The sequence below is a fragment of the Camarhynchus parvulus genome, unplaced genomic scaffold, assembly GCF_901933205.1.
Source record: "Camarhynchus parvulus unplaced genomic scaffold, STF_HiC, whole genome shotgun sequence".
Lineage (NCBI taxonomy): Eukaryota > Metazoa > Chordata > Aves > Passeriformes > Thraupidae > Camarhynchus > Camarhynchus parvulus.
Window position 1 is genome coordinate 217 of NW_022148226.1, and position 17,250 is coordinate 17,466.

General features: G+C 44.2%; 1 protein-coding gene and 1 long non-coding RNA gene across 2 annotated transcripts; both read left to right on the plus strand.

The window, feature by feature from the left end:
* Positions 1-402: 402 nt before the first annotated feature.
* Positions 403-4,286, plus strand: LOC115916186. Its single transcript, XR_004061576.1, has 4 exons — positions 403-520; positions 627-728; positions 2,684-2,729; positions 4,247-4,286. It is a non-coding gene; the product is annotated as an uncharacterized LOC115916186 (long non-coding RNA).
* Positions 4,287-4,301: 15 nt separating this feature from the next.
* LOC115916185 (serine/threonine-protein kinase TAO3-like) lies at positions 4,302-16,275 on the plus strand. The gene is made up of 9 exons (XM_030969874.1): positions 4,302-4,356; positions 5,118-5,231; positions 5,323-5,414; positions 6,287-6,360; positions 6,686-6,708; positions 7,805-7,886; positions 9,765-9,845; positions 10,967-11,108; positions 16,217-16,275. The coding sequence occupies exons 1-9, from the start codon at positions 4,313-4,315 to the stop codon at positions 16,273-16,275; spliced, it is 711 nt and encodes a 236-aa protein (XP_030825734.1). The 5' UTR covers positions 4,302-4,312.
* Positions 16,276-17,250: the final 975 nt, after the last annotated feature.

The following is a 17,250-nucleotide window of genomic DNA, read 5'->3' on the forward strand; positions in this document are numbered from 1 at the left end:
AATCCCCCCCCAAATTGCCCAAAACTCCCCTTAAATCCCCCAAATTTCCCCCAAAACTGCTTCCAGCCCCCCAAACCCCCAAATTTCCCCAAATCGAAAATATTCCCCAAATCCCCCAAAATTCCCCTTAAAAATCTCCTCCAAATCTCCAAAAATCCCCCAAATTCCCCCAAAATTGCCCAAAACTCCCCTAAAATCCCCCAAATTTCCCCCAAAACTGCTTCCAAACTTCCCTAAAATCCCCCAAATTTCCTCAAATCCCCCAAAATTCCCCTCAAACCCCCCTCAAAAATCTCCTCCAAATCTCCAAAAATCCCCCCAAAAATCCCCCAAATTCCCCCCAAAATTGCCCAAAACTCCCCTAAAATCCCCCAAATTTTCCCCCAAATCCCCCCAAACTCCCAAAATTCCCCAAATTTCCCCAAATTTGCCCCAAAATTCCCCCCAGGCCCGGGACCTGCGCTCCCAGGAGTTGGTGGCCATCAAGAAAATGTCCTACAGAGGCCGGGCCTCCAGCGAGGTGAGACCCAAAAACCCCAAAATAAACCCCAAAAAAACCCAAAAAAACCCAAAATAAACCCAAAATAAATCTAAAAATCCCAAATTTTGCTGTTTTCGCCCCAAAGAAGTGGCAGGACATCGTCAGGGAGGTGAAGGTGCTGCAGAGGCTGAGGCACCCGAACACCGTGGGCTTCAGGGGCTGCTACCTCCGGGAGAACACGGCCTGGGTGAGAGACAATTTGGGGAGGGGGCTTGGGGTATTTTGGGGCAATTAAGAGGAATTTTGGAGGATTTTTAAGGGTTTCAAAATTTTTTGGATTTTTTTTTTCATTTTTTTGGGTATTTTTAGGGGATTTTTGGGGTTCAGGGTCTGCTACCTCCGGGAGAACACGGCCTGGGTGAGAGACAATTTGGGGAGGGGCTTGGGGGGATTTTGGGGCAATTTGGGGAATTTTTGGGATTTTTTTAGGATTTATTTCAATTTTTTTTTACATTTTTAGGGGATTTTTTGGGGGGATTTTTGGGGTTCAGGGTCTGCTACCTCCGGGAGAACACGGCCTGGGTGAGAGACAATTTGGGAGGGGGCTGGGGGGGTTTGAGGGGGAATTTGGGGGAATTTTTTGGGGTTTTTCAATTTTTTTTTTTTTTTTTTTAGGGTGCTTTTAGGGGATTTTTGGGGTTCATTTTTGGGGGTTTTTGGGGTTCAGGGGCTGCTGCTTCAGGGAGAGCACGGCCTGGGTGAGAGCCCAATTTGGGGAAGGGGTTTTGGGGATTTTTGGGAGGAATTTGGGAATTTTTGGGATTTTTCAATTTTATTTCAGGTGAGACAATTTGGGGGGGGGCTTGGGGGATTTGGGAAAATTTTCGGATTTTTGGGTTTTTTCAAAATTTTTTTTTTTTCATTTTTTGGGTATTTTTAGAGGATTTTTGGGGTTCAGGGGCTGCTACCTCCGGGAGAACACGGCCTGGGTGAGAGACAATTTGGGGAGGGGGCTTGGGGGATTTGGGGAATTTGGGGATTTTTTGGGTTTTTTTTTTTTTTTTTTTTTACATTTTTTTTCATTTTTGGGTATTTTTGGGGATTTTTGGGGTTCAGGGTCTGCTGCTTCAGGGAGAACACGGCCTGGGTGAGAGCCCAATTTGGGGGAGGGGTTTTGGGGGATTTTTGGGGGAATTTTTGGGATTTTTTGGGTTTTTTTTCAATTTTTTTTCAATTTTTTTAAATTTTTGGGGATTTTTAAGGGATTTTTGGGGGTTCATTTGTTGGTTTTTTTGGGAATTTTTGGGCTTCAGGGGCTGCTACCTCCGGGAGAACACGGCCTGGGTGAGAGCCCAATTTGGGGAGGGGTTTTGGGGATTTTTGGGAGGAATTTGGGATTTTTTGGGCTTTTTTTCAATTTTTTTTGGATTTTTTTTTCATTTTTTGGGGGATTTTTGGGGTTCATTTTTGGGGTTCATTTTGGGGGATTTTTGGGGTTCAGGGGCTGCTACCTCAGGGAGAGCACGGCCTGGGTGAGAGACAATTTGGGGAGGGGGCTTGGGGTCTTTATTGGGGATTTTTGGGGGATTTTTTGAGAATTTTTTTGATTTTTGGGAGACTTTTGTTTTTTCATTTTGGGGATTTTAAATTTTTTTTTTTTTTTTTAATTTTTAGGGGTTTTGGGAGATTTTGGGGAGGGGGCGATTTTAGGGGGATTTTTGGGAATTTCAGGGGATTTTGTGGGGAATTTCGGGTGATTTTTGAGGGGATTTTGGGAGATTTTGGGGGATTTTAAGAATTTAGGGGATTTTTCTAATTTTGGAGGATTAATGGGGCATTTCGGGGGATTTTGGAGGAGATTTTGGGGTTTTTTTGAGGTGATTTTGGGATTTTCGGGGGATATTTTGGGTTTTTAAACTTTGGGGGGATTTGAGGGAAATTCTGAGGAATTTTTGGGATTTGGGGAATTTTGGGGGATTTTTAGGGGAACTTTTGGGGATTTTGGGGGAACTTTGGGGAATTTTGGGGGTATTTTGGAGGATTCTTGGGATTTTGAAGGGGATTTTCAGATTTTTTAGGGGATTTTCGGGGGATTTTCGGATTTTTTTAGGGGAGTTTAAGGGGATTTTGGGATTTTTAAGGGGATTTTGGGGGATTTTGGAGGGGATTTGGGATAAATTTGGGGCATTTTGGGGTCCCCAGCTGGCCATGGAGTTCTGTGTGGGATCAGCCCTGGACCTGCTGGAAGGTGAGAATTGGGGGAAATTTGGGCATTTTTGGGAAATTTGGGCATTTTTGGGGTCTAAAGGGGAATTTAGGGGGATTTTTGGGGAATTTAGGGGTAATTCTGGGGATTTTTGGGGGGATTTTATGGGAAAGCTGTGAAGGAATTTGTTTTGAATTTGTGGGGGAATTTGGAGAAAATTTTGGGGGAATTTTAGAGGAGATTTTATTTGATTTGAAGGGGGAATTTTTGGGGGTTTCAAGGGGAATTTTGGGGGATTTTATGAGGAATTTTGGGGTAATTTTGGGTCAATTTTTGAGATAATTCTGGGAGGATTTTTGGGGGAATTTGGGGGGAGTTTTGGGAGATGTTTGGAAGGATTTGGAAGTAATTTTGAGTCAATGTTTGGGATGATTTTGGGATAATTTTTGGTGATTTTTTGGGGTATTTTGGGTCAATTTTTGGGGTAACTTTGGGGAATTTTATGGTGAATTTTGGGTCAGTTTTGGGGGTAATTTTGGGGGATTTTTGTGGGGGTTTTACCAGTACTTAGGGATAATTTGGGGTGAATTTTTGGGGTAATTTTGTGGGATTTGATGGTGGAATTTGGGGGAATATGGGGGAATTTTGGGACAATTTTTCAGATCATTTTGGGGAATTTTATGGTGAATTTTGGGTCAGTTTTTGGGCTAGTTTTCGGTGAATTTTGGGGGATAATTTTGAGGTATTTATGTGTAATTTATGGGGTAATTTTGGGGTAATTTAGGGTGAATTTTTGGGGTTATTTTGGGTCAGTTTTTGGGGTAATTTTGAGGGATTTTTGAATGGGTTTTAGTAGTATTTAGGGATAATTTTGAGTCAATTTTAGGGTAATTAGGGTGAATTTTTGGGTTGATTTTTGGGGCTATTTAGGGTAAATTTTTGGGGTAATTTTGCCATATTATGGGTCAATTTTTGGGGTAATTTTGAGGGATTTTTGAATGGGTTTTAGCAGTGTTTAGGGATAATTTTGGGTCAATTTTGGGGGTAATTTGGGGTGAATTTTGGGATTAATTTTTGGGGCTATTTAGGGTGAATTTTGGGGTTAATTTTGGGTCAACTTTTGGGGTAATTTTGGGGCTATTTAGGGGTAATTTGGGGAGCAATTTTGGGATATTTTGGGGCTATTTGGGGGTCATTTTGGGGTAATTTAGGGTGAATTTTTGGGTCAATTTTGGGGTAATTTAGGGTGAATTTTTGGGTAATTTTGTGGCTATTTTGGGGTAATTTTGGAGTTAATTTTGAGATATTTTGGGGTAATTTAGGGTGGATTTTTGGGGTAATTTTGTGGCTGTTTAGGGGTAATTTTGGGGTTAATTTTGGGATATTTTGGCTCAATTTTGGGGTTATTTTATTTGGGGGGTAATTTTGGGGTAATTTAGGGTGAATTTTGGGGTAATTTAGGGTGAATTTTGGGGTAATTTAGGGTGAATTTTGGGGTAATTTTGGGGGGGGTGAATTTTGGGGTAATTTTGGGGTGAATTTTTGGGGCTCTCCCCCAGCTGATCAGGAGCCGCTGCGGGAGGACCGAGAGGGCCTGGGCTACCGCCTGGGGGACCGAGGGGGCGATGCAGGGCCTGGGCTACCTGCACGGCCTGGGCGTGATTCACAGGTGTGGGGCTGCCCCATAGATCCTGTGTGCCCCATAGATCTGCCCCATAGATCATCCCTGTGTGCCCCATGGATCCTGCCCCCATAGCACAGCCTGGGCTGCCTGCACGGCCTGGGGGTCATCCACAGGTGTGGGGCTGCCCCATAGATCCTGAAATCCTGCCCCATAGATCATCCCTGTGCCCCATAGATCCTGTGTGCCTCACAGATCCCCCCCATAGATCATCCCTGCCCCACAGATCCTGTGTGACCCATAGATCCTGTGTGCTCCATGGATCTTGAAATCCTGTCCCATAGATACTGTGTGCCCCACAGATCCCCCCCATAGATCCCCTGTGCCCCACAGATCCTGAGTGCCCCATAGATCATCATTCCTGTGCCCCACAGACCCTGTGTGCCCCATAGATCATCATCCCTGTGCCCCACAGATCCTGTGTGCCCCATAGATCTGCCCCATGGATCCTGTGTGACCCATAGATCCTGTGTGCCCCATAGATCCTGCCCCATAGATCCTGTGTGCCCCATAGATCATCATCCCTGTGCCCCACAGACCCTGTGTGCCCCACAGATCCCCCCATAGATCATCCCTACCCCATAGATCCTGAAATCCCGCCCCATAGATCCTGACCCCTGACCTCTGACCCCTGAGTCCAGCAGGGACATCAGAACCAGGAACATCCTGAGAGCCCCTGCCCTCGCTGACCCCTGACCCCTCGCTGACCCCGAATGACCCCGAATGACCTTTGCCCTTTGCCCCGGCAGGGACATCAAGGCCGGGAACATCCTGCTGTGCCACCCGGGCCGGGTCAAGCTGGGCGACTTCGGCTCGGCCGCCGTGGCCACCCCGGCCACGTCCTTGGTGGGGACCCCCTACTGGTGAGGGGGGGAGGGGCCGGGGGTCGCCGCGCGGGGAGGGGGCTCGGGGGGTCCCGGCATGACCTTTGACCTTTGACCCCCCACACCCCAGGATGGCCCCCGAGGTGATCCTGGCCATGGACGAGGGGATCTACGACGGGCGGGCGGACGTGTGGTCGCTGGGCATCACCTGCATCGAGCTGGGTGAGAGCTCGGGCGATTTGGGGAGGGGGCTTCTCATTGTGGGGGGGGCTCCAGGGGTTTTGGGGTTTTTTTTTGGAATTTTGGGGGATATTTTTGGTGATTTTGGGGGGATTTTGGGGTGTGTGTGGTCACTGGGGATCACTGGCATTGAGCCGGGTGAGAGCTCGGGCGATTTGGGGAGGGGGATTCTCATTGTGGGGAGGGGTCTGCTCATTGTGGGGAGGGGGCTCCAGGGGGTTTTGGGGTTTTTTTTCGGCGGTTTTGGGGTTTTTTTGGTGATTTTAGGGGATTTTTTGGGGGGATTTTGGGGTGTTTGGGGTCGCTGGGCATCATCTGCGTGGAGCTGGGTCAATTTGGGGAGGGGGATTCTCATATTGGGGAGGGGTCTGCTCATTGTGGGGAGGGGGCTCCAGGGGGTTTTGGGGTTTTTGGGGGGGTTTGGGGGCAAATTTTGGGGTTTTTTGGGGGATTTTAGGGGATTTTTTTGGGACATTTTTGGTGATTTTGGGGGGATTTTGGGGTGTTTGGGGTCCCTGGGCATCACCTGCATTGAGCTGGGTGAGAGCTCAGGCGATTTGGGGAGGGGGCTTCTCATTGTGAGGAGGGGTCTCCAGGGGATTTGGGGTTTTTTTTCCGAGGGTTTTGGGGTTTTTTTGGTGATTTTAGGGGATTTTTGGGGATATTTTTGGTGATTTTGGTGGGGGTTTTGGGTGTTTGGGGTCACTGGGCATCACTGGCATTGAGCCGGGTGAATTTGGGGAGGGGGATTCTGATATTGGGGAGGGGTTTGGGGGAATTTTGGGGGTGAATTTGGGGGGATTTTTTTGGGCTGAATTCCAAGTTTTTGGGGTTTTTATTTCCCTGCCCCACAGCTGAGCGGAGGCCGCCCCTGTTCCAGCTGAACGCGATGAGCGCCCTGTACCACATTGCACAGAGAGAGCCGCCGACCCTGAAATACCCCATGGAATGGTGTGTGCCCCATAGATCCACCCCATAGATCCTGTGTGCCCCATAGATCCTGAAATCCTGCCCCATAGATCCTGAATTCCTGCCCCATAGATCATCCCTGCCCCATAGATCCTGAATTCCTGCCCCATAGATCATCCCTGCCCCATAGCGCCCTGTACCACATTGCGCAGAGAGAGCCGCCAACCCTGAAATACCCCATGGAATGGTCAGTGCCCCATAGATCCACCCCATAGATCCTGTGTGCCCCATAGATCCATCCCTGCCCCATAGCGCCCTGTACCACATTGCACAGAGAGCCGCCAACGTTAAAGTACCCCATGGAATGGTCAGTGCCCCATAGATCCTGTGTGCCCCATAGATCCTGTGTGCCCCATAGATCACCCCTGCCCCATAGATCCTGTGTGCCCCATAGATCCTGTGTGCCCCATAGATCATCCCTGCCCCATAGCGCCCTGTACCACATTGCGCAGAGGCAACCGCCGACGTTAAAGTACCCCATGGAATGGTCAGTGCCCCATAGATCCTGTGTGCCCCATAGATCCTGTGTGCCCCATAGATCATCCCTGCCCCATAGATCCTGTGTGCCCCATAGATCCTGAATTCCTGCCCCATAGATCATCCCTGCCCCATAGCATCCTGTACCACATTGCACAGAGAGAGCCGCCGACGTTAAAGTACCCCATGGAATGGTCAGTGCCCCACAGATCCTGTGTGCCCCATAGATCCTGAATTCCTGCCCCATAGATCATCCCTGCCCCATAAGCCGCGCCCTGTACCACATTGCGCAGAGAGAGCCGCCGACGTTAAAGTACCCCATGGAATGGTGTGTGCCCCATAGATCCTGTGTGCCCCATAGATCCTGTGTGCCCCATAGATCCACCCCATAGATCATCCCTGCCCCATAGATCCACCCCATAGATCATCCCTGCCCCATAGATCATCCCTGCCCCATAGCGCCCTGTACCACATTGCACAGAGAGCCGCCGACGTTAAAGTACCCCATGGAATGGTCAGTGCCCCATAGATCCACCCCATAGATCCTGTGTGCCCCATAGATCCTGAAATCCTGCCCCATAGATCCTGTGTGCCCCATAGATCCATCCCATAGATCATCCCTGCCCCATAGCGCCCTGTACCGCATTGCGCAGAGAGAGCCGCCGACCCTGAAATACCCCATGGAGTGGTCAGTGCCCCATAGATCCTGTGTGCCCCATAGATCCTGAATTCCTGCCCCATAGATCCATCCCTGCCCCACAGATCCTGCCCCATAGATCCACCCCACAGATCCATGCCTTCTCCATAGATCATCCTTGCCCCACGGATCTGTCCCTGCCCCACAGACCCATTCCTGCCCCATAGATCCACCCCACAGATCCATCCCTGCCCCACAGACCCATCCCTGCCCCACATTTCCCCCCCAGGTCGGAGCAGTTCCGCGATTTCGTCTCTCGGTGTCTCCGGAAGCTTCCGCAGGAGCGGCCCCGGGCGCGGCAGCTGCTGCAGGTGGGAGCCCAAAAATCCCCTGAAATAACCCCAAAAAATAACACAAAAAATAACCCCAAAAATACCCCGAAATAACCCCCAAAATAACCCCAAATAACCCCAAAAATCCCCCGAAATAACCCCAAAAAATAACCCCAAAATAACCCCAAAATAACCCCAAAAATACCCCGAAATAACCCCAAAAAATAACCCAAAAATAACCCCAAAAATAACCCCCAAAATAACCCCAAAAATAACCCAAAAAATAACCAAAAAAACCCCAAAATAACCCCAAAATAACCCCAAAATAACCCCAAATAAAAAATCCCCCGAAATAACCCCAAAAAATAACCCAAAAATAACCCCAAAAATCCCCCGAAATAACCCCAAAAATAACCCCAAAATAACCCAAAAATAACCCCAAAAATACCCCGAAATAACCCCAAAAAATAACCCCAAAATAACCCCAAAAAAACCCCAAAAAAATAACCCAAAAATAACCCCAAAAATAACCCCAAAATAACCCCAAAAATAACCCAAAAAAATAACCCAAAAAATAACCCCAAAAAATAACCCAAAAAATAACCCCAAAAATAACCCCAAAATCCCCGAAATAAAAAAATAACCCCAAAATAACCCCAAAAATAACCCAAAAAAATCCCCCAAAATAACCCCAAAAATAACCCCAAAATAACCCCAAAAATTCCCCGAAATAACCCCAAAAAATACCCCAACTAACCCAAAAATTGTTATTTTTTGGGGTTGTTTTGGGGGGTTTTTGGGCTGATTTTGGGTGAATTTAGGGCTGATTTTGGCAGATTTGGGTGATTTTATCCAGTTTTAATGGAATTTTGGGCTGATTTTGGCCAATTTTGGTTGAATTTTGGCCGATTTTGGGCTCATTTTGGCCGATTTTGGTGAATTTGGGGCTCATTTTGGCCGTTTTTGGCTGATTTGGGCTCATTTTGGCCGTTTTGGGGCTCATTTTGGCCGATTTTGGTGATTTGGGGTGAATTTTGGCCAATTTGGGGCTCATTTTGGCCGATTTTGGTGACTTTATCCAGTTTTAATGGATTTTTGGGCTCATTTTGGCCGATTTTGGCGGATTTGGGGCTCATTTTGGCCGATTTTGGGCTCGTTTTGGCTGTTTTTGGTGAATTTGGGGCTCAGTTTGGCCATTTTGGGCTCATTTTGGCCGATTTTGTGCTCGTTTTGGCCGATTCTGAGCTCATTTTGGCCGTTTTTGGGCTCATTTTGGCTGATTTTGGTGATTCTGAGCTCATTTTGGCCGTTTTTGGGCTCATTTTGGCTGTTTTTGGGCTCATTTTGGCCGTTTTTGGGCTCATTTTGGCCGTTTTTGGGCTCATTTTGGCCGATTTTGGGCTCACTTTGGCCGTTTTTGGGCTCATTTTGGCCGTTTTTGGGCTCATTTTGGCCGTTTTTGGGCTCATTTTGGCCGATTTTGTGCTCGTTTTGGCCGTTTTTGGGCTCATTGTGGCCATTTTGGGCTCATTGTGGCCGTTTTTGGGCTCACTTTGGCCGTTTTTGGGCTCATTTTGGCCATTTTTGGGCTTTTGGTTTTGGGCTCATTTTGGCCGTTTTTGGGCTCACTTTGGCCGTTTTGGGCTCATTTTGGCCGTTTTTGGGCTCATTTTGGCCATTTTGGGCTCACTTTCCGTTTTTGGGCTCATTTTGGGCGTTTTGGGCTCATTTTGGCGGTTTTGGGCTCTCGTTTTTGGGCTCATTTTGGCCGTTTTTGGGCTCACTTTGGCCGGTTTTGGGCTCATTTTGGCCGGTTTTGGTGATTTGGGGCTCATTTTGGCCGATTTTGGGCTCATTTTGGCCGTTTTTGGGCTCATTTTGGCGGGTTTTGGTGACTTTGGGGGGCTCTGTTGGCAGCACGGGTTCCTGGCCCAGCAGCGCCCCCCAGGGGTGATCCCGGAGCTGCTGCGCAGAACCAGAGCGGCCGCCGGGGACCCGGTGAGTGACGGACACGGGTACGGACACCAGTATAGACCAGTATAGACCAGTATGGACCAGTATGGACCAGTATAGACCAGTATGGACCAGTATAGACCAGTACGGACCAGTATAAACCAGTATGGACCAGTATGGACCAGTATAGACCAGTACAGACCAGTAGGGACCAGTATAGACCAGTATGGACCAATATGGACCGGTATGGACCAGTAGGGACCAGTACGGACCAGTAGAGACCAGTATAGACCAGTATGGACCAGTAGAGACCAGTATAGACCAGTATGGACCAGTAGAGACCAGTATAGACCAGTATAGACCAGTATGGACCAGTACGGACCAGTATAGACCAGTATAAACCAGTACGGACCAGTATGGACCAGTATAAACCAGTATAAACCAGTACGGACCAGTACAGGCCAGTATAGACCAGTATAGACTAGTACGGACCAGTATGGACCAGTATGGAAACGCACGGACCAGTATGGACCAGTATAAACCAGTTCGGACCAGTACAAATCACTACCAAGCAGCGCGGTCCACTAGAAACCCCTCCCAGTTTGCCCCAGTCCATCCCAGTCCATCCCAGTACAAACCAGTTCCCTCCCAGTCGATTCCAGTACAACCCCGTTCCCCTTTAACCTCTCCCAGTTTATCCCAGTCCATCCCACTTGGGATTCACTCCATCCCAATCCCCTCCCAGTTTATTCCAGTCCCTCCCGGTTGATCCCAGTTCATCCCAGTTTGTTGCCACTATGTCCGAGTTCATCCCAGTTCCCAGTCCCTCCCAGTCCATCCCAGTCCATCCCAGTTTGTCCCCAGTCCATCCCAGTCCATTCCCAGTTGTTCCCAGTCCATCCCAGTATATCCCAGTTTGTTCCCAGTCCCTCCCAGTCCATCCCAGTCCCTCCCAGTCCCTCCCAGTTCCATCCCAGTCCCTCCCAGTCCCCCCCAGTCCATCCCAGTTCCATCCCAGTCCCTCCCAGTCCATCCCAGTCCCTCCCAGTCCATCCCAGTCCATCCCAGTCCCTCCCAGTCCATCCCAGTGCCTCCCAGTCCATCCCAGTCCATCCCAGTCCCTCCCAGTCCATCCCAGTCCATCCCAGTCCCTCTCTGTCCCCCAGGCCGGGCCCAGCCCCTCCCCCAGCGCTCCCAGTTCTCCCAGTTTGTGCAGTGACCCCCCCAGTGACCCCCCCAGTGACCCCCCCAGTGACCCCCAGCCGGGGGACCAGTCCATCCCAGGAGGGGGGACCCCAGGCCCCCCAGGTCCCGGGAATCCATCCCAGTTCCATCCCAGTCCCTCCCCGGAAGTCCATCCCAGTGAATTCGGGATTTTTTTCTTTTTAATTTTGGGGAAAATTTCCATTTTTTCCCAGGAAATTCCCCAGTTTTTCCCTTTTAATTTGGGGAAAATTAGGATTTTTTTTTTTAATCCCAGATTTTTTCTTTTAATTTTGGGGAAATTTGGGGAATTTTTTTTTTTAATTTGGGGATTTTTTTCTTTTAATTTGGGGAAAATTTGGGGATTTTTTCTTTTGATTTCGGGAAAAATTGGAGGATTTTTTGCTTTTAATTTGGGGAAATTTGGGGATTTTTTTTAGAAAATTCAGGGATTTTTTCTTTTAATTTTGGGGAAATTTGGGGATTTTTTTTAGCCGGGGGATTTTTTCTTTTTAATTTTCAGGAAAATTCAGGATTTTTTTTTAATTTGGGGATTTTTTTTTTTCTTTTTAATTTGGGGAAAATTGGGGATTTTTTCTAATTTGGAGATATTTTTTCTTTTAATTTTGGGTAAAATTCCGTGATTTTTTTCTTTCAATTTTGGGGAAAATTCGGGGATTTTTTTCTTTTAATTTTGGGAAATTCAGGGATTTTTTCTTTTAATTTTGAGGAAAATTTGGGGATTTTTTTTTTTAATTTGGGGATTTTTTTTTTTAATTTTGGGAAAATTTGGGGATTTTTTTTTCATTTTGGGGAAAATTTTTTTTTTTTTAGCAAATTCAGGATTTTTTTTCTTTTATATTTGGGGAAATTTGGGTTTTTTTTTAGCAAATTCAGGGATTTTTTTTTTTTTTAATTTTGGGGAAAAATCAGGGATTTTTTTAGAAAATTATTTTTTTCTTTTTAATTTTGGGGAAATTTGGGGATTTTTTTTTTTTTAATTTGGGGATTTTTTTGCTTTTAATTTCGGGAAAATTTGGGGATTTTTTTTTAGAAAATTTTTTTTTCTTTTAATTTGGGGAAATTTGGGGATTTTTTTTTTTTTTAAATGGGGATTTTTTCTTTTTAATTTGGGGAAAAAAAATTTTTTTTACAAAATTGGGGGATTTTTTTTCTTTTTTTTGGGGAAATTCAGGGATTTTTTTCTTTTTAATTTTGAGATTTTTTTTTTTTAATTTGGGGATTTTTTTTTATTTTAATTTTGGGGAAAAAGATTTTGCTTTTAATTTGGGGGGGATTTTTTTTTTTTGAATTTTGGGAAAAATGGGGATTATTTTTTTGGGGGATTTTTGTTTTAATTTGGGGAAAAAAGGATTTTTTTTTACAAATTTTGGGGAAAAATTTTTTTTTTGGGGAAATTTTGGGGAAATATTGAGATTTTTTTTTTTAATTTTGGGGAAAACTGGGAATTTTTTTTCAAATTTTAATTTTCGGGGAAAATTCAGGATTTTTTTTTAATTTCGAGGAAAATTTGATTTTTTTTTTTTCTTTTAATTTGGGGAAAATTCGAGGATTTTTTTTTTCTAATTTGGGGATATTTTTTCTTTTAATTTTGGGTAAAATACCGTGATTTTTTTCTTTCAATTTTGGGGAAAATTCAGGGATTTTTTTCTTTTAATTTTGGGAAATTCAGGGATTTTTTCTTTTAATTTTGAGGAAAATTTGGGGATTTTTTCTTTTAATTTTGGGGAAAATTTTGGGATTTTTTTTAGGAAATTCAGGGATTTTTTCTTTTAATTTGGGGAAAATTCGAGGATTTTTTTTTTTTAATTTGGGGATTTTTTCTTTTAATTTTGGGGAAATTTGGGGAATTTTTTTTTTTTATTTTGGGATTTTTTTTTTTTAATTTGGGGAAAATTTGGGGATTTTTTCTTTTGATTTCGGGAAAAATTGGAGGATTTTTTGCTTTTAATTTGGGGAAATTTGGGGATTTTTTTTTTAGCAAATTCGGGGATTTTTTCTTTTAATTTTGGGGAAAATTCTGGGATTGTTTTTAGGAAGTTCAGGGATTTTTTCTTTTAATTTCAGGGAAAATTCGGGGATTTTTTTTTTTTAAATGGGGATTTTTTTCTTCTAATTTGGGGAAAAAGATTTTTTTTACAAAATTCGGGGATTTTTTCTTTTAATTTTGGGGAAATTTGGGGATTTTTTTTTTAGCAAATTCGGGGATTTTTTCTTTTAATTTTCAGGAAAATTCAGGGATTTTTTTTTTTAATTTGGGGATTTTTTTCTTTTAATTTGGGGAAAATTGGAGGATTTTTTTTTTCTAATTTGGAGATATTTTTTCTTTTAATTTTGGGTAAAATTCCGTGATTTTTTTCTTTCAATTTTGGGGAAAATTCACGGGGATTTTTTTCTTTTAATTTTGGGAAATTCAGGGATTTTTTCTTTTAATTTTGAGGAAAATTTGGGGATTTTTTTTTTTAATTCGGGGATTTTTTTTTTTAATTTGCGGAAAATTTGGGGATTTTTTTTCATTTTGGGGAAAATTTGGGGATTTTTTTTTTAGCAAATTCAGGGATTTTTTCTTTTATATTGGGGAAATTTGGGTATTTTTTTTTAGCAAATTCAGGGATTTTTTCTTTTAATTTTGGGGAAAAATCAGGGATTTTTTTTAGAAAATTCGGGGATTTTTTCTTTTAATTTTGAGGAAAATTCGGGGATTTTTTTTTTAATTTGGGGATTTTTTGCTTTTAATTTCGGGAAATTTGGGGATTTTTTTTAGAAAATTCAGGGATTTTTTCTTTTAATTTCAGGGGAAAATTCGGGAATTTTTTTTTTTAAATGGGGATTTTTTTCTTTTAATTTGGGGAAAAAGAGATTTTTTTTACAAAATTCGGGGATTTTTTCTTTTAATTTTGGGGAAATTCAGGGATTTTTTCTTTTAATTTTGAGAAAAATTCGGGGATTTTTTTTTTTTAATTTGGGGATTTTTTTCTTTTAATTTGGGGAAAATTTGGGGATTTTTTTTAGAAAATTCGGGGATTTTTTCTTTTAATTTTGAGGAAAATTCGGGGATATTTTTTTTTAATTTGGGGATTTTTTTCTTTTAATTTTGGGGAAAATTGGAGGATTTTTTGCTTTTAATTTGGGGAAATTCGGGGATTTTTTTTCTTTTAATTTTGGGAAAATTCGGGGATTATTTTTGGAAATTCGGGGATTTTTTGTTTTAATTCTGGGGAAAATTCAAGGATTTTTTTCTTTTCATTTTGGGGAAAAATTGGAAATTTTTGGGGAAATTTGGGGGAAATATTGAGATTTTTACTTTTAATTTTGGGGGAAAACTGGGAATTTTTTTCAAATTTTGGGGAAAATTCGGGGATTTTTTTTAGGAAATTCAGGGATTTTTTCTTTTAATTTCGAGGAAAATTTGGGGATTTTTTTCTTTTAATTTGGGGAAAATTCGAGGATTTTTTTTTTCTAATTTGGGGATATTTTTTCTTTTAATTTTGGGTAAAATTCCGTGATTTTTTTCTGTGAATTTTGGGGAAAATTCAGGGATTTTTTTCTTTCAATTTTGGGGAAAATTCGGGGATTTTTTTCTTTTAATTTTGGGAAATTCAGGGATTTTTTTTTCTTTTAATTTTGGAGAAAAATTGGGAATTTTTTTCTTTTAATTTTGGGGGAAAACTGGGATTTTTTTTTAATTTTGGGGAAATTTGGGGATTTTTTCTTTTAAGTTTGGGGAAAATTTGGGGTTTTTTTTTAATTTTGGGGAAAATTTGTTTTTTTTAATTTGGGGATTTTTTCTTCTTTTAAATTGGAGAAAATTCGGGGATTTTTTTCTTTTAATTTTGGGGAAAAATTGGAATTTTTGGTGAAATTTGGGAAAATTTGGAAATTTTTGGGGGGGTAAATTTGGGGAATTTTAGGGAACTTAAATTTTTGGGGAATTTTGGGGCAATTTGGGGGGGAATTTTGAGGGAGTTGGGGGAATTTTTGGAGAAATTTGGAAATACGGGAGGAGTTTTTTGGGGGGAATTTTTGGGTGGAATTGGAGGAATTCTGGAAATTTTCGGGGATTTGGGGGAAATTTGGGAGGATTTGGGCTCCTTCATTTTGGGGTCACCTTTCCCTTCCCCTCCCCCCTCCCAAAAATCCCCTCAGGGCCCCCAAAAACTTCTGAGGAAATTTTATCCCATTTTTTTAAACCCATTTTTCTCTCAAGAACTTCAAATTTTGTCCCAAAAAATCTTTTAAATTACATTTTAAGCCACTTTTCCCCTCACAAACAGCCCCATTTTTCCCATTTTTTGCCATTTTTACCTCAAAAAATAAATTTTTATTCTCTTTTTTCCCTCACAAACGGCACCATTTTGTTTCCTTGGTGCCGTTTTCTTTCTCCATCCCCTTTTCCCTTTTTTTACTATTTTCCCTTCATTTTTCCCCATTTTGTCCTTTTTCCCATTTTCCTCACTTTTTCCCCATTTTTCCCTCATTTTTTTCCCTGATTTTCCCCCATTTTTTCCATTTTCCTCTCATTTTCCCTGTTTTTTCCCATTTGCCCTCATTTTTCCACTCATTCTCCCCATTTTCCTCTCCTTTTCTCCCTCATTTTTCCCTTTTCCTCTCATTTTTCTCCATTTTTTCCCATTTCCCTTAATTTTTTCCTATTTTCCCTTCATTTTTCCTATGTTCCATTTTTCCTCTTACTTTTCCCCCTTTCCCCCTTATTTTTTCCCATTTTTCATCTATTTTTTTTCCCATTTTACCCTTTTTTTCTCATTTCCCCCTCATTTTTTCCTCAATTTTTCCTCCATTTCCCCCTCATTTTTTTCTCCATTTTCCCCTCATTTTTTCCCCATTATCCCCTCACTAAATAATTTTCCCATTTTTTCCCAATTTTTTCTTTTTTTTTCCTTGTTTTTTCCCCTCATTCTTCTCCATTTTCTCTCCTCAGGACGACGCCATTTCCGCCATCTTGTCCCCTCAGGCCGCCATTTTGTCTCCCCCAGACACTCCAAACTCCTCGACTTTACCCTCCCAAAATCCCCTTTTTTCACCCCAAAATCCCCCTTTTTCCCCTCAAAACCTCATTTCCTCCACCCAAACCCCCATTTCCTGCGCCCAAAATCCCCTTTTTCCCACCCAAAACTCCCTTTCATCCCCCTCACCCCCCCTCTGCCGCCATTTTCCCTCCCCCTTCCCCTCAGGCCGCCATTTTGTTTTCGCCAACCTCACCCCCTCAAAACACCGATTTACCCTTTTCTGACCCAAATTTGCCCCCTGAAAACACACATTTATCCCCTCAGAACACACTTTCACCCCATAAAAATATAATTTTATCCTCCCCAGACCCAAATTTGCCCTCACAAAACCCCGATGTACCTCTGAACGCATCACCCCCACCGGCGGCCATTTTGTCCCACCCCACTGATGTTTTACCGTCCCAAAATGACACCTTTTCCCCTCAAAACTCCACTTTTTCCCCCCAAAATCCCACTTTTTCCCCTCAAAACCCCATTGTACCTCCCCCAGACCCAAACCTCCCCTCAGAAAACGCCATTTTACCACCCCCAGACCCAAATCTCCCCTCCTCAAACCTCCCTTTCCCTCAGGCCGCCATTTTCTCCCCTCAGGCCGCCATCTTGTCCCCCCCCACCCCCTCCATTTTCCCACCCAAAACCGCCGTTTTTTCCCCCAAAACCCCCATCCCCCCCTCCAAAACCCCCATTTCCCCCCGCCACCCTTCCTTTTACCCCCCTCCCACCCCTCGCCGCGCCACCATCCCCGTCCCCACGCCCTCCCTGCTCCCCCACCTCCTCTGCTCCCTCCTGGCCTTCACCGCCGCCCTCCGCCCCTCGCCCCCCTCCCTCCTGCTCCTCCTGGTCACGCTTTGGGCTCAAAAACGGCGATTTCGGGGTTTTCTCTCCGCTCTGGAGTGCGGCGCCACCGGGCTGGCTCTGGCCCACGCCCTCCCCCTCCGCCCTCACCTCGGGGGTCCCTCCTCGGCCGCCTCGGCCTTGGCGGCCATTTTGGGCCTGGCCTCCATTTTAGGCCTCAGCGCTCGGCGCCGCCGCCTGTACGTGCCCGTGGTGGTTTTGGCCGCCCAACTTTGGTTTTCCCCGTGGTTGTTTTTACCTCTTTACGTCCTGGGCGAGCTCTCCCGAGGCGGTCGCGCCCATCGTTGGTGGCTCAGGGCGCTTTTGGGTTTGCCCCCTCCTCTTTTCCGCGCTTTCTCCCGCTT